A 17649-nucleotide genomic window follows, 5' to 3' on the forward strand; every position below is an offset into this window, starting at 1 on the left:
AGATGGGTCGGCAGTGGCGTAGCGTGGGTATCAGCCGCAAGGGGCGGAAGAAAAATTTGCTGCATCTTATTTAGGGTACTCATTCTCATCATCCCAGCCTATATACGTCCCACTGCTGGGCACAGGCCTCCTCTCAGAACAAGAGGGCTTGGGCCATAGTTCCCACGCGGGCCCAGTGCGGATTGGGAACTTCACACGCACCATTGAATTGCTTCGCAGGTTTGTGCAGGTTTCCTCACGATGTTTTCCTTCACCGCAAAGCTCGTGGTAAATTTCAAATATAATTCCGCACATGAATTTCGAAAAACTCAGAGGTGCGAGCCGGGGTTTGAACCCACGACCCTCTGTTTGAGAGGCGATAGGACAAACCACTAGGCCACCACGGCTTCCGGCTAGGGTACTCATTCTAATCGGTCCGAATCGTAGGTGCGACATTTTTTTTTGTTATGGAATTATCATCATCATCCCTGCCTATACACGTCCCACTGCCAGCAGCCCAGGCACAGTCTTTCTCTCAGAAAACTCTTGGGCCGTAGTTCCCACGCGGGCCCAGTGCGGATTGGGAACTTCACACATACCATTACATTTTTATGGTATTTTGCCGCCCCCTAAATGTGCCGCCCCAGGTTGATCCCCGTCCCCCGTCCCAACTACGCTACGCCACTGGGTCGGTCCTATTCTAAAACCAGGCATGGTACGGAGTTTCGCAGTTTTTATTCGCGTTAGTAACAGTCAACCTTTGTTCTTTGCTAGATGTGTTTGCCTTGGACGTGCTCGAAATATTTCTTAATGCGGTCATTTAAATGTAAATAACGAATCAATAATATAAAGCGATGAACATGGGACACATAAATATAGTCAGCATCATTTATCAGTACACTGGGGACGATTCAGTGATGATTAAATTTCAAGAATTTGGCAATCTCTTTTGTCTGATATCGGAAACCAGGAAGACCAAGTCATTGGTTATTTGAAATATCTGCATACGGCCCATCATCTACAAAGATGCAATAATTTGTCGAATTGTGGAAAATAGTCCTTAACCTAGTCTAATCTAGGTAATTCATTTTAAATGTAGGTGTTTTGTTGACTGAGGTCCTTTTTTTGCTTGTTCTCGTTGTTACTGGCCGATTATACAACGTCGCGCTAACAACTACAAACTAACTATCTCATTGCACTATACTTACCACATAAGTTCTAAGTTTTGTTATAACTAAATTAAAGTATAGTTTATTTAGATACCTTACTCAACCCTTATTATAAGCGTTAGTTATGTAAACCTCTTTTCTTAATGAATAGTGTTAGCATAGCATTTGTTACAGTTAATTAATGTAATTAATTTTAAAATGACTACGCCCCAACAGCGCATCATTTTTTTTTTATTTTTTATAAAAAGTGTTGCAATAAATAAATACTGAATACTAACGTCAGCAACATTCCGGCTCTATCAAATAATGTTTTTTTTTATTCGACTGGATGGCAAACGAGCAAGTATTGATGGGTTTGAGATCACGTTGCCAACTCTGAACACGCCTAAGTGGGCAGACGCGTTGCCAACCTAGAGGCCTGATGGGAACCCTCACTGCCAGAACACAATCGCACTGCTGCTTCACGGCTGGATTAGCGAGCAAGATGGTGGTAGCAATCCGGGCGGACCTTGCACAAAGTCCTACGCAACAAAATAAAGGGATTAAATTTAAAATATTCAATAAGAGTATAAAAGAGTAATCTATTTTAGAATGGGCCGAACGTGGGTTTCACCGAATACGAATATTCGGCCAAACGATTCATTTACTTAAACAATAAAAGTCTGAACTTCTTGTCGCAAAGCGCGCGGATGCATGGAAGCCTAACCTAATTGTTTTTTTTTAGCTTTACTGATCAAAACAAATATTAGGTATCTATATCATAGGTACAAATGATTATTGTTACATTTAGCCTATAACTGTCCCACTGGGCAAAGAACTTTCCTCTTGACTTCCACATAGGTACAAATATCATAAAAAATATGTACATCCGTGTATGAAATGTAAAATTGTGCCAATAAAATTTGAAATATATCCGAGAATTATATTACTATTTATCGCGATGTTCGCCGCTTTTCTTACACTGTGCCATGAGTAAGAATTTCGAATAGATTCGAAACAATCGGACAATTATCCTTTTACTGATATGTAAGTAGTCCGGGGTATCGATGACGTTGCAACTGACTGTACATTGCACCTTATTGAAAGAATGCTAAGCGACAAATCATGTAAGTAGCCTCAATATCGGTCCTTCGAGCCGGATAATCGCATTTTTGAGCAAATGCACCAGTTCTCAGAAGCTGTAGTTAATATACAGAACACATCCCTCGAAACTGTTATGAGCACCATTTGTTGGTTTCATGGAATGTTCAGCTTTTTATCTTACGTACTATGAAATAAAGTTGCTAAAATATTGAGTTTTCTTTCCATTCTGAAATGAACAAATGCTTATTAACGGTTTTTAAAGAAAATAAAAGTCTATCACAATTAATTATTGCAGTAGCCACATTAACTTATATTATACATTGAGAACAGTTCTAATAGACCACATTTTAAATTTTCATAATCGAGAAAAACTAACAAAAATGCAACTTTACCAGCTCAGCAGGTATAAACGCTCTTAGTGTGCGTTCAGATACCACGATTTATCATAGAACCTTACCTTGTAACGGTGGCCCGTTGACGTTATCGGATCTCCCTTGAAGGCTAGATTTTACTTAGTATAATGGCCTGTTTCACCACTCACTGTTAAATTTTAAGTTATGTATCGATAAAATGGTGATGCCATCTCTGTTTATTCGGACATAACAAACAGAGACGGCATCACATTTATCTGTCACATCAAATTTATCAGTGAGTGCTGAAACAGGGCCTAAGTGATGTAAATGTTGTAGCAGGTTGTAACCGTCACGCACGTACTTATGTTACGGCGTTTTCAGGATTCCGTGGTCAACGGCGTGTTCTAATTACTTACGTTTATTCATAACTATCATAAAATTTATATTGACTAATAAACAGGGTTCTCTCTCATACAAGTAACGTGCCCTTTTCGGTCTTTTTTTTTCGAGTCAAAGATATAACATCTGCAGGGCTACTACGAAACTCGAAACTCGAAGTTCGTGTCGTGCGGTCCCTCTGACACTTACACTATTTAATACAAGAGCGAGAGGGACGGTAAGATACGAACTTCGAGTTGTGTTGTTTTGAACATGAGCTCTGGCTAGGTTCGAAACGTCAGTCAGTCTTGTGTGGTGGTAGTGATAGTTAGATATGTGGGATTCATTTGTGTTCTTACATTGTGGGGGTGGAGGAACTGCATGAACACACTTGCATAAACGGAGCAAAGTAATTGTTTTAGTTTTTTTTTTGTTTGATTTTAATAAGAACAAATGTGGTATGTAACTGTTCGTGTGTCAGTAAGAGCTATTAAGAAATTATCATTCCTATGGTTCAAATCCAATCTTTGATAAACTAAGCCATATGATAAACAAGCAAACAAACTTTATTATTAAAGTTGTGCGATTATTGGAACCTGTATATCTAATGTCTTTAAACGAGCAATTCTTATATAATTTGGTATGTAGGGGTTTTTGGGGATGAAAAACTGATCTAGCTTGGTCTTATCTCTGGGAAAACGCTGGTTACCGAGTTTTAGCCCGAGTGGAGCTCGGTCGCTCAGGTACTATCTATATTATATCTGTATATCGAATAAGCTGCATAATATAGTCGCGGATCGCGGCGAACAGGCTGCGGAGGAACGGATTGGAAATCGCGCCCACGCTCTTATGCAACGTGGCGGCCATCCTGCAAACGCAGTTAAATTAAATAAGTAAAAAAAAACAAATTTCAAGTCAATTCAATTACTAAATAGAACTAAGAATAGGTGAAATTCAACCTACAAAAGTAAATAGTAACGTAAGGATGTCGAATGAAAGCTTGTCAAAATATTTGATAGGATGATAAAAAAAAAACATGTTTTATAAAATGAATCCAGAATGTTTGAAGGGCATTGTTAACCGAGATTTGAAAATATTATCACGCACTGGGTCCATATTGCACCGCGTTAATGTTGTGATTTTTTTATAAATCATGTAAACTCGTAAGAACCTTTTACATTTGACTAATCATAATGTTGAAATATTATGACGTCATTTAATAACACTTTTGTATGGGTATCCATATTTTGGTTCGGTACCTAATTTTTATTTTATTTCAACAAAACACATTTAAAAAAATCCCCAATCGGTCCCCCAATGAGGATCGTGGCTACAATAAAATCGATCCACGGCATTCATCTAGAAAAAAAAACCACTGGAATTACTTTTCGTTTTAAATGCGATTTCTAAAAAAACATTTTGTTGATGAATTGATTTTGTGTGGATGAGTGAAATTTTTCTCGCAAGTCATACAGTATACGAAACTGTGGCACCAAAAAAAATCACTCTTTTTTATTAAACGGTGTCTATAAAAAGACTTTCTCAAAAACCTCCCCCTTATTTATACGCTATTGCAGAATAGACCACAGGCGTCGCCGACCTAAGCGACATCTCACATCGCAGTGCGCTCGCGCAAGTGACACACAATCTCTGCCACTTAATAAGCACACTGGCCACTTACTAGTAGAAAAAAATTGACACCGCAAAAAGACTGGCCAGTTAAAACTATCATTTAAAAAAACACTGGGCAGTTGCTGAAAAAAGAAAGAAGCAGTTTTAATTTAGGAACACAAAGAATTTAAATCCAGACTTCCAGAGTCATGAAGTCCGTACTAATTTTGTTGGTGGTTTTGGCGGCGGTGGTGGCGGCGCCACAACGACCAACGTTGCAGTCTGGACCTACAGGTAAGCATTTAATAAACAAACATAACGATAGGTACATGATTATTGCAATGTAAAATTGATACAAATTCTTTTGCCACCTTTTGCAATTCTTTTACATTTTTTTTTGTTCAGTGTTAATTTTAAGGCTAAAAAAATCGAAAACAAAACTATTTCCGTAATAAATTGACAATGAAGAACACTACCAAGTAAGGACTCTATATATACTATACAAATAATAGAGCATCCTGTGAACTTTTAGAGAGATCTATTTTAAAACTTCTTAAAAAAACATATATAAATAGGTACATGATACACTGTATTTCAGTTACCAATTCCATCCTTCCTCTTATACTTATTAGGTATATAATAAGTTTATTTTTGAATACAATGACTAAGTGATAATAAGAAGAAAGTGACTTTCAGTTTCGTCTCGGACTAAGTAACATTGACACTGGACTGATACTTTGCAGAAGTTAACTAAACAAGAACCCGTGTTGTTTGGTCCCTACTTACGAGATATGGTATGATATGGTAGAATACCTACTTACGAAAACTTCCGCCATTCCCAATCCCACAATGATTTGCTGTTTTCTAAACTATGTAGGTCGACGATTTAGCTTTGAGTAGACAAAAACCTGTGGTTTTATGACAAAAAGCACTCAATTATAATAATAAGATATTAGTTAAGTAGTTATGGATTCGGAAGACGCAGTAAGTACCGACCCTGACCTCGCGTATCGTGCATGAGTAAACGTGTTTGTTATTATTGTATTTATAATTTCTTAGTAACGTTAACATTTTAGTAAACTTATTAAAATAAAAATAGTTTGGAGTTTTTTACCTATAAACGTGGAGTAAGAGTTTAGGTAAAGTGGAAATAAATCCCACTTATATGTACCTTAACCCTATATCCTCAGTCGCCTTTTACGACATCCACGGAAACGGAAGAAATGGAGAGGTGTTATTCTAACCCGACACCACAGGGGTTAAGTATTCCCGGAGTAAATGGGTTAACGAATACCGTAGGCGACAGGCTAGCAACGTAGCAACCTGTCACTATAACCGCAAAATTTTGTAAGTATGGATGTTTTTTTACACTTTCACGCAAAACCCACTGAATGTATTTTATTGAAATTTTGTATGTTACATAGCTAAACATCATAGGCTACTTTTTATCTCGATATTTGATTGTATTGAAATCTCTACAGCTGGATTAAGTGTCATAAAATTTGGCACAGTTGTTTTTAGTGCAACCTCAATGAAGACTACGATAGAATTTCTAGGAATTCCGGAGGGATTTTTTTTGGCAGACGAAGTCGCGCGCAGCAGCTAGTATTAAATAATTGAACAAACATCGGCTTATTTAATTGAGATGGGAAGAATGCAAAAGCAAAGCGTAGATTTTCAGTATGTCGCTATTACGGACAGTTAGAGTTCTAAGTGAACAAAAATAAAAATACGATAACTAAATAAAAAATAAACAAATAAGTTCAAAAATGTATGCTTAACACTGTCATTTTAATCATATAAGTAAATCCAATGGTAACTATTACATATTCAACCATTCTCCGTGATTCTGGAGCAATATGTTTCCTACTGTGGGTTGTTGTCTGTCAATCAGTAAGTCACATTACTCTCTCATTAATAAGTACCTTTAGATTTGTTTTTTTTTTAAATTCCCACGGCCGTATTAATTATTCATTCTTCAACTAAGGCGAAAAAGAAAAAGCTAGTTAAGAATAATACAAAAAAAAGAATGTGTCAATATTTCTATAGTTTTGTTGGATTAACTATTCGCGGTTTTTAGCTGTTCCTTTGATGGAACTATTGCGTTTTTTTTCGCCCTAGTTCCTTCACAAAACGTTCTTCACTTGAAGGAAGAACTGCGTTTATTTTTTCGCCTTTATTACTTTCGCAGTAGCATCTTCCTTCAGTTCTTGCAAAGGAACAAAGGCGAAAAAATATACGCATTTCTTCTTTCAAGTATTAGTTTAGTGCGAAAAAAACGCAATAGTTCCATCGAAGGAACAGCCAAGGGAACTACCGCGAATAATCCGTTTTGTTAACCGCTGTTGCAGACACCGGCAGCCAGCCTTTCATCGAGGAAGTAGTGGTGGAGTCTGTTCTGCAAGTCCGGGCACCGGCGGGGCGGCAAGCACGCACCAACACCAGGACAGACCTCGCGCAAGGGTCCAGGGTTGCTGAGAAGAACTAGTGTTATACATCAATAAGACCGTGATCACAAACCGGAAGACGAAGCGTTGACAGGCCTCCCAATGAGTATGACGACATCGTGTTGCAACTGGTGAAAGCATTGATGTCGTTCATCGTGGCGTCCTAAGGGGGAGGGGAGGCCCTTGTTCAGCAGCGGACGTCTTCTGGCTGATGATGAAGATCGTGATGAATCTAGAAATAGATCTGACAGTTATTCTATACAAGATGTCTCAAAAGACATCCATATTTGAGCAGTACAATACAATAACTCTTTATTGAACACCAAAACACATAGCAAGCAGTACAAAAAACACAGACATATAGAGATTTTCCAAGTAGTTAACATTAAAAATACAACCGAATTGATAACCTCCTCCTTTTTTGAAGTCGGTTAAAAATATAATGCTCAAACTCGCGCTTGGTTTTGTAATCTAATGCCAGAAGTAAAAAATGTTAATGTTTCTGATAAAAATTCTAAAAACCAAGTTAGAAGTCAACACAATAAAGTCAGTAATATCAAAGCCGAGTTTAATTTCAACTAGAAAACTGAGTTCGTTATTTTACATGTACGTACAATTTTATAGTAACTTTCTATTACTTGTGCAAAAACAGCAGCTGAGTGCTTTCTCTTCATGATATTACAACTGTTTTATAATTAAACGTGGTTGGTAATTATAAGTTTTGCAACTAACTTACGCAAGTGTGCCACTTCACTGACAGTTAACATACAAGTTTGGTCAGATGACATACTTAAACATCACTTTAAGTGTACTTATGTTTATGTACACAACATTCTAACAAGATTCGAGGCTATACATCAAATTACTTAATAAATTTTATGTGTATGAACAAGAAGTTGTTTCATTTTATGACCTAGTTCACCTTTTTGAGACTAAACATTAAAATTCGGCAATCTGTTTACAGTTAGGTACGTGTTTTAACGCATTTTCTTTGAGAAATCTGGCAAAATTTTATTTTTAGTAATTGTTCTAGGTTTCGGAGCCGCCAGACAAAACATATTTACTAAAGAATTAAACGTGGAGCATTCTGTAGTGTTAATATGTGCACAGAACGCATGTAAATCTACTAAATTGGATACACTGCGCTTACCGATTCGCCATCTCCACTGGAGAACTTTTCGGCCCCTACGGCCATCTGTTCTCCGTGCTATATGGCCTGCTCATTACCACTTCAACAAGCTAATTTTCTTGGCTATGTCGGTGGCCCTCTTTATTTTACGTATCTTCTCATTTCTGATTCGATCCTGTAGAGAAACCCCGAGCATAGCTCTCTCTACATAGCTCGCTGAGCAATTCTGTGCCTAATTATAAGGCCTATAGTGAAACACTACGTTTCACAGATCCATATGTCGTTATTGGCAACACAAACTGGTTAAAGACTTTCGTCCTTAAGGCACTGAGCAATTTTGTATAAAAAAGATGTTTAATGAACTAAAAGAATTTCTTTGCTCACCCGCGACCTTATGATAGCTAAGTTTATGCAAAATATGCGTGTTCATGCAGTTCCTCCCACTGTAAGAACACACACAAATAGAAACTTAATTATAATTCTTTTAGTTCATTGATATGGGCCTCCGCTAAGTAAAGCCTGATTCAATTAATTATTTGAAAAGATGTTTGTTCCTACAGGCCTTAAAACCGACTTCTGTATAATTTATGTACCAAGTGTACCAGTAGGTATATCACTTGACCCATTACCATATTGGCACAATTCAAAGGTGCCTTTATTGGGCGTAAATCTGTCGAGTACGTGGCTGCTGTCGCATAAGGAATTCAGTAACCAATCGATTTATGCGTAAATCATTCGATATACTCGGAAAACATTCGATTTATACAGATATAATTCGATTTATTTGACGGGGTGTCTTATTGGAAACTATTGCGGCGCCGACTTCGATGCAAATGTACTTATCAACAGAGACTATATATTATATATTATACTATATATTTTTAATCCAACGCTCCAATAACTCACTCTCTGAAAAGTGCCTAAAATTTTATGTGATAGATAGCTATTTTTAAATACCTATTCTATTTATTTAATTTGAGTAAACTGAGACATTACGTACCTACTATCAGTATCTGTAATATAAAAGGGAAATAATAAAATACCACAAAAATAACAGATAATGGTGAGACATAATAACCAACAGTTACTTATTTATTTGCTACAGCTGTTTTTAACAAAGGTGATGTAAAATTATAAATTTGGTAATGCGACCATTTTGCTAAATAATAATTTTTCTATCTCTCGCTAAATTGAAAATTCGTGCTAAGGAGTAAGGATCAATATGCGAATTAAGCTTAGGTATGTACGTCAATATACCTAAATTTTTGTTGTTCAAAATAGTTGTATAGTGGTGTGAATTTCTGGTAAAAATTAATATAGGGGTCAATCCTACTAATATTATAAATGTGAAAGTTTGTGAGTGAGTGAGTATGTTTGTTACTTCTTCACGCTGAAACGGCTGGACGGATTTGGATAAAATTTGGCAAAAAGTTAGTTCATAACCTAAAACATAAAATACTTTACGTCTGACGTCTGAAATAACACATAAGCTACTTTTTATCCGACGTTCCTACGAGATAGGGATAAAAACTCGAACTAATAACCGCTGAAACGGCTAGACGGATTTGGATAAAATTTGGCAAAAAGTTAGTTTATAACCTGGATTAAAACATAAAATACTTTTTATCCCGATATTCCCACGGGATAGGGATAAAATCTCTAAATAACAACCGCTGGGCTTAGAGTCATGAAATTTGGTAAGTACTAGTATGTAGATAGCTGGACATCTGGAATAACACATAAGCTACCTTTTATCCCGATATTCCCACGGGATAGGGATAAAATCTCGAAATAGCAACTGGGTTTAGAGTCATGAAATTTGGCATGGGTGTTTGAATTTAACGTCAATGAAAATCACGATTTAATTTAAGGGAATTCCCACGAGAATTTAATAAAATCCCGGAATTCCAATTCAACTGTTGTATCTAATGATTTACGCGTGCGAAGCCGCGGGTAAACGCTAGTATCTATATAATTTTAGTGGATATGTAGCTCAGAAAAAAATGCTGTCCGGCCGGCCACTTCTAACCGAAGCAACTGAAGGGGAGGCCTATGTCCAACTGTGGACGTCCTACGGCTGATATGATAATGATGAAGAAAAAACATGTAAAATGTTTTTGATTTTGATAGTTACGACGCTTGCCCAGCCAAATAAAAAAAAGCTACAACGATATTCAAAAATCGAGTAACTCAAAATTACACACACAAGCCTCGTAGGACTACGTTCGGTTATCGCAGATGAAGAAGTGCTGGATAATGGTATTAATAGTATTCATAGAACGGCGCGCGGGCCGACATTACAATGAGACGCGCACGCGCACCGCATAATGTATGCGCACACGGGGTGTGGAGAGAAAGGTTGTTCTAATATAGTAAACTATACTTTACACTTTACTTATAAGAAAGAAAGAAGACATTTACTCACTAATACGGAAGAAACACAAATACAAGATGAAAACACACATGAAAATAGTAACATAGTACACAATTTTGTGTGTCCCCGCAAAAGCGAAACGGTCGCTGACTCAGCATTATGCTGAGGCACAGAATATATAATAGTACTAACGTAGGCTGAGGCGTTAAACGCCAGCACGCACAAATATATATATTATATAGAAATAAAATAAATAAATAAATAAACCACATACCTCCACGTGAATAAAAATAGATTGAATTAAATTATAAATAACCAAGAAATAAATAAATAGTTACTTATAGTCTATACCCGCCGCTTCCTCCACGTAAAAATAAAGTGGCATAGTTTTGGTTACCTCAGTCGCCAAAAACAGAACCGTTACAGGATCTCTGTTATCCATCTTTCAATCTATCCAGATCCTTTTTCTCAGACACGTGTGGGACAATCAAGCTGAAATGAATAGCAAACAGGTAGGAACTCACCACCCCTTGAAGTAATGACGAAAGCAAGCGCAAAGTTACCGCAGTCAAAAGATAATGTCACTAAAAAATGTAACGTTTTATGTAGCGTTTTGTAACGTTTGTGGTATTTTGTATATGAATAAAAAATTACTCCATAAAAAAATTGCAGAGGAATCAAAATCCATAGGGTACTTCCAATTATCCAATCAGTGCTAATAGCATAGCGCAACCAATAAGAACAGACTGAAAATCTTAATTAGCCATTGTAAAACCCTAAATAACTTTTAGATAGAAGTATACCTATTTTATTACTATTTGTGATTATTTGGTATTTTATTCTATGTGATAATATTTTCATTTATTAAAATGTATAGCGTATTAGTATCAGGGCCAATCAACTATTTTACCGACACTTTGGGCGTCTCCTGCGTTACCAAAATTGTCTCTGGCGTTACCAAAATTCGTACTTCCAAAAGATATTTCAACGGTTTAATAGGTTGAACTTACATAGGATGGTATGTATTCATGTACACCATCTATTAAATTACAGAAAAAACATGTTTACTTACAAAAATCTGCAATTGTTTGAAAAATGTCGCGGACAGATTAGTGTCGGTAAAAAAGTTGATTGGCCCATCAACCGTAATTCTGTAAATTTCATTAATAAATAAATAAATGATACAAATAGTACAAGGTTTAATTTATTTAATGTGAAAATAATAATAATAATATTTATTTCAAAACTCAAGGCTTCATATTAACAAAATAACAATATTTTTAATTACATAATACACCTTTAGCCCTATTTATTAATACAACATAACACAGTACAAATCAAATAAATAAATTATTATTCAATTTCTGATATGTTACGTCGTAACCAACTTATTAATATATTTAAAACATAACTAAACACCAACAGAGCACGCTGTATCTAAGGGATAAGCTATATTTGAATACAATCAGACGGCTGGACCGCGTGCCGTTACGCACCCATCAGTAATTACTTATTTCGGCAGTTGCCGCAGTTGCCAATACGGTTAGACGGTTGCCCTGGCTTCTGAGAACGATCGGTGCGCATGCGCATAGGACGCCTTATCGTTGCTAAGCGACAGACGGAGCCGGCCCTAGTGTTTTGTTTATGATAGGGGGCAAAAGAAACGAGCTGACGGGTCACCTGGTGGAAGTACCAAAACATAAGCTGAGTTACGGATGCGTTGCCGGCACAAATGAGTAGGCTCGTTTTTAGGGTTCCGTAGTCAACTATAAGTTTCGCCATGTCTGTCCATCTGCTTGTCTGTCCGTCCGCGGCTAAGCTCAGAGACCGTTAGTACTAGAAAGCTGTAATTTGGCATGAATATACATAAGTCACGCCGACAAAGTGGTAAAGTAAATATTACTTGATTTTTCGTAATGCCTACGGAACCTTATCTTGGGCGTGTACGATACGCTCTTGGCCGGTTTTTTAGGGTTCCGTGGCTTGTCAAATCCGCTATTTAGTTTTGTAGTTAAATATTTATAGTGGGGCACTCCATAAGTACACGTAACAGAAATTGAAAAAAAAATTTTTTACTTAATCAACGTGTGGCACATAGTTCGACAGCTCTTTTGAAAAGATAGTAAAGTTTCTCAATAACTTTTTTGATTAAGTGAAGATTTCCGGAAATAATCGCTGCCAAAGTAGCAAAAATTATATTCCCCCCACCCCTCCCCCTCTATCCTGTAAACCATTTGTCAAAAAAATAATAAGTAACAAATGGTTTCAACGGATACCCCTATCTTGGGCGTGTCCGACACGCTCTTGGCCGGTTTTTTTGAAGATCCCCAAGTTGTACCGAAGCGAGTAGGTACAACGGCCGCTTTAGACTGAACTCTATTCTACATCATCGCTCGGGTCTCATACAACAATTTTAGCTCATTCAGACTATGTGCTTGTCAAGTACTAGCAGATGTTCCTGAGCTCCGACTTCTAGCCGGAGGGTGTGGCGTTCCGTCGTTTCAGGGAGCGACGAAGACGACATTCAAAAACTCCTAAATCTTCAGTTGAAATAATTGTAATTTTAACACCAATAATACTGGCTATTATCACCCGCACTGTAATAACGAATTGATTAACAACTCATTTATTAATATCAGATGAATAGTCTACACGGTATGGTGAAACATAAGTAAATACATACATACATGTGCAGATATAGAAGCATATCTCTTTTTCATCGCCTTTGTCGGGCAAAAGCGAACGTGAAAGGAATTATTAATTTTAGAACATAGGCATTTCCTATGATATTAATTCGACAATTTTACATAGGACAATAGGACACTCACTCTAGCGGTTGTCGTTAGACTTGTACCCTATGGTCTTAGGTTAAAAGGTGGATATAGGAAGAAATAACACTTTACAACAAGTAAACAAAAACATGGAGCATTTAATAAAATCAAATATAGGTAGAGTCATTCACAATGCCGCATGCCGTGGTTCTTATTACAATGTCATTAATGTCTAATTTTGTCAAAATCACGCGTCTTCTCTTCGTGGATGGCACTAGGTATAGAAACTAAAATAATTATGCACATCGTCATTGTATCCAAAAATAATAACGGACTAAACAGAGCATAAAAGTTCTAAATTGAAGGGACAGCTACAATTCAATCTATGTTGATGACATGATACCTTTGTTCACGTAGGTACATCGTTTCACAAACAAGGTAGGTAATTTAAAAAGATCCCCTCTATTTACAGATTAAAATTAAGAATTTAAAACATGACCCATTCGAAACAATACAAAACACTTAAAAACGCAGGTGTTCCTAACAAATTCATTAGCTATAAAAAAATAATGAAACATTCATTAATTGCTTGCTTTGTACTCCATTGTCTCAGCAAAAATTTATTGACTCAAACCGACAAAGAGCTTCGCGATTTTTTTCTAAAGAAGTTCCTCGATGACCTCGCTTAGGATTTACAATCTGCCAGCGCTGTATTTGCAACTATTATTAAAAGAATTTATTTCATTGGTGAACAATAAAAATTCACAGTACGCTGCCCGAATTTTAACTAAAAAGCATAGATGAGGTTGTAAATTAAATATGGCGAACTTGATCTGAATTTACGAGTAGATTGTGACTTCCGTCCAGGTATTCCCGAGTGGACGAGATTCGTGACTGGCGAGTATTGTTCCATCAGAACGGTGAGTAACCGATGATTAAGTAGTCCGATGATATCTCATGCAAGTGCGTCATAGCCGTCACAATGGTACCCGATCACAATGTATGTGCTCCAATATGACGTAATAGTACCTACATTCGATCGGACCAAAACCTCACAAGCAAGGATCACTTTATTAAGACTATACTAGCCTTTATGGCGACTTTGCCCTCCTGGACCATTAGATCTGGCATTTGAATTGATACTCCAGAATTTCAATAAATTCTTACAATTCTTAGGGGTCTTCATTAAACATGGTTGAGATATTCGTATATATCCCTGTCCCGTGGACGTGGAGATATTTTGGTAAACAGAGATACTATTTACAAACCAAATTACATGTAAAATTTCTGACACTTCCGCCTTTATAATATATGCAGGCCCCTCTTCCCCACTGGGCACACTGGGCACGTGCCCAGGGTCCCGCAATTCATTGGGGCCCCCTACTCCCCACTCCATTACTAAACGATAACCGATAGCTGCTCAACTCTCACCTGATAATCAAGCTTACCGAATGCATGCAGCATACTAAGCTCTAATAGGTGAAAAACGGCTCTGAATATAATAAGATCAAGTCTGAGATAATTATTTTAAATTGTAGTAGGAAGTAGTGTTAGTACTATTCCTGGTGTACAATAAAGAGTCATTGTATTTTAAAGAAGACTAATGAGAAAAAAGAAAATGCCTTGGAGCCTTATAATAGCATCGTCAACGCGCGTTTTTCTTTCCATTCAGCAGCCAATACAACTCGCGTGCGCATCGTGTTTGTATCGACACAAACGTGCGTCAACGGTGCGTTTAAAAAACGCCTAAGCAAAGTTACTTTATTACAAATCTTCTACACTGGACATTAAACAAACAAAAGAAGATCAATAGCATGCACGCATTATTGTTTACAAATAGAATCCATCCGATCTATAAGGAAAAAGCGACTATCCCACGGTTAATGACCAACTGAATAATCAAAGCCTTGTCTGAGAAAGGTCTAGCTATTCCACGCACATTGTGATTGACGTCAATTTTATCGAAAATTTTCCTGTTTTATTGTCAATGCATTTGCATGCATGCGTAGTACGTGACTAAGTTCACAACAGCTGTACCACTACCATGAGTTTACAGTGACCGTACTCGATAGCGACGGCGTAAATTATTTGTATGGAGAATTGTACAGCGCCTCTACAAATAATTTACGCCGTCGCTATCGAGTACGGTCACTGTAAACTCATGATAGTGGTAATGCTTTGATTTACGAGATCGCCGGGTATCGACCACGCTTTTCTGTTTTCCTTGTATTTAGGGAACTGTGTCTTGGTTTGTTATCGCAGTCTTTTGTTTTCAAGGATTTTAGGTATTAGTAGTTGATTCTAGCATCGGACCTTTTTTAGCTTCGTCATCTTCATCTTTATTAGTAAGACGTTGGACGTTAAACAAGTACTTATGACTAATGCACATCAGAAATGTTTGGTTTGAGCGACCCGCAGCCAAAAGCTTTGAAAGTTGAATATAGCTTTTATGCATAGCTCGGCAAATGATCAACTGGGTTCCAGATGCGTTACCAGTCCAGAAGGCATGAGAACCTCATCAACGTGCGAATATCATCAACTATCATACTCACACTGAAATACAGCAGCGCAAGCACTAGTGTTTTTTCCTGTACCCACAAAAAGTACGAATGATCAAGAAATTGTTCCACTGTTACATTACGTTACTAAGGGGCTGTTTCACCATCCATTGATTAGCGTTAACCGACGGTTAAATGTGATGCCGTCTCCGTCTATTCGAACAATACAAATAGAGACGGCATTACACCTAACCGCCAGTTAACACTAATCAATGGATGGTGAAACAGCCCCTAAAAGTAACCTAGCAAAATGCCTAGACGCAGGCGAAAGGTTTAGTGCCACCTTGTAGCCAGATTCGATAATTTCCCTTTCATACTTATACAAGTTGCATTACATTGCGAGGTCGTAAAGACAACGAGTTTCAAGTGGTCACGAGATGGTTTAAATTAGGATTATTTTTCTTATTTCAAAGCTGACTACCAACTTTGAAGTCTTATTATTGTCTAAACAACTTGGAATCACAAGTCGAGGGTAGAAGAGAGGTCAGCATCCAATACGGCTTCTGGTCAATTTGCGACTACAACGGACGAAAAACAAATGCATCTGCCAACAACTCAAACTCAAACATGACCAATCAAAATTCATGAACAATACAATTTCCGAGCAAGAATTCTTGGTGCAGACAGCGCGTCTTGAGGGCGCTCCGCTGCGCATAACTGCATAAATTGTCTCATCACCTCAGTTCGGGAGTACGTGCAGCGGTGTTTCCCGGAATGCGGCAGGTGGTCTCAATCTCGGAGTCAAGGAGGGTAGCATACGGTCACACATGAGCAAAATGTTGAGTTGCACGCATAACTTACGGAACTGAATTATTTGTATCAATTTTTGTGGGCGTTGTACTGAAAAATCACTGGCCTGATTATATCACACGGACTTACATATGTCTGATAACGGTTTCTGTGACAAGCGAGTTGGCGCTATAATCATGAGGATGAATCCGTTTGTGATTGGTTGAATAACTAAATCTGTCAATCGCAAGCAAGACTGTAACGTCAAACTGGCTTTACTGTATTAACGCCATCTACCGATATTTCACCTGTCCATAATTCCTCACTAGTACAAAATAAGTTTTCGTCTGTGAAGTTTGATACACTTCGAAGTTCGAAAATCGAAGTTCGTATCGTATCGTCCCTCTCGTTCTAGTATTAAATAGTGTAAGTATCAGAGGGACCGAACGACACGAACTTCGATTTTCTAATTTCGTAGTAGCCCTGCAGTAGTGACACTGACTCTATAAACGTTAGAAATGGACTGTCTGTGGCTGCGTTCAGGGAAATGCTGAAGAGATTGTGGCTTAACACTGACACCTGAGGGCAGGCGTTGTCCGCTTTTGTGTCATATTGTATAATTTAGCAGCTAAATAATATTTTGAAAGAATCTTCAATTAGTCTGCCTTCAGTACCATTTCATCTACGTGTACATAAAATCATCGTAGAATCTTACTAAACCGTAGCAGCTGACAAAACTTTACTTTAAAACTTAACTGTTCTCTAAATTTAAATTTCGGAGGTCCTTGCACTGGTCTGCAATCTTATCGGATCTTTGCATATCTACCATCTAATGCGTGGCTTGCAGGCGCAATTTGTTGGTCGAACTAAGTAGGGATTTAGCGCAGAGGATGTCGCTGTAGTGAGTGATGAGTGATGACCGAAAGATGGAGACATTCCAAATTCTTACAAACTTGGATCGATGCCGCGGGAAACATCTTATAAATATACTTTCCTAAAATGGATGCTGTCACCAGCACCAATATCTGAAACAACAAAGCGTGCAATATCTGATGCGACTCTATTCGT

At 37.6% G+C, this 17649-nt stretch overlaps 1 protein-coding gene across 1 annotated transcript; it reads left to right on the forward strand.

Moving 5' to 3' along the window:
* The first annotated feature begins 4553 nt into the window (after window positions 1–4553).
* Window positions 4554–7400, forward strand: LOC141437644 (uncharacterized). Its single transcript, XM_074101093.1, has 2 exons — window positions 4554–4867; window positions 6925–7400. Exons 1-2 carry the CDS (start codon window positions 4783–4785, stop codon window positions 7059–7061), a joined length of 222 nt encoding a protein of 73 aa, XP_073957194.1. The 5' UTR covers window positions 4554–4782; the 3' UTR covers window positions 7062–7400.
* The last annotated feature ends 10249 nt before the right edge of the window (window positions 7401–17649 follow it).

Source organism: Choristoneura fumiferana, chromosome 18 (assembly GCF_025370935.1).
Source record: "Choristoneura fumiferana chromosome 18, NRCan_CFum_1, whole genome shotgun sequence".
Taxonomy (NCBI): Eukaryota; Metazoa; Arthropoda; class Insecta; order Lepidoptera; family Tortricidae; genus Choristoneura; species Choristoneura fumiferana.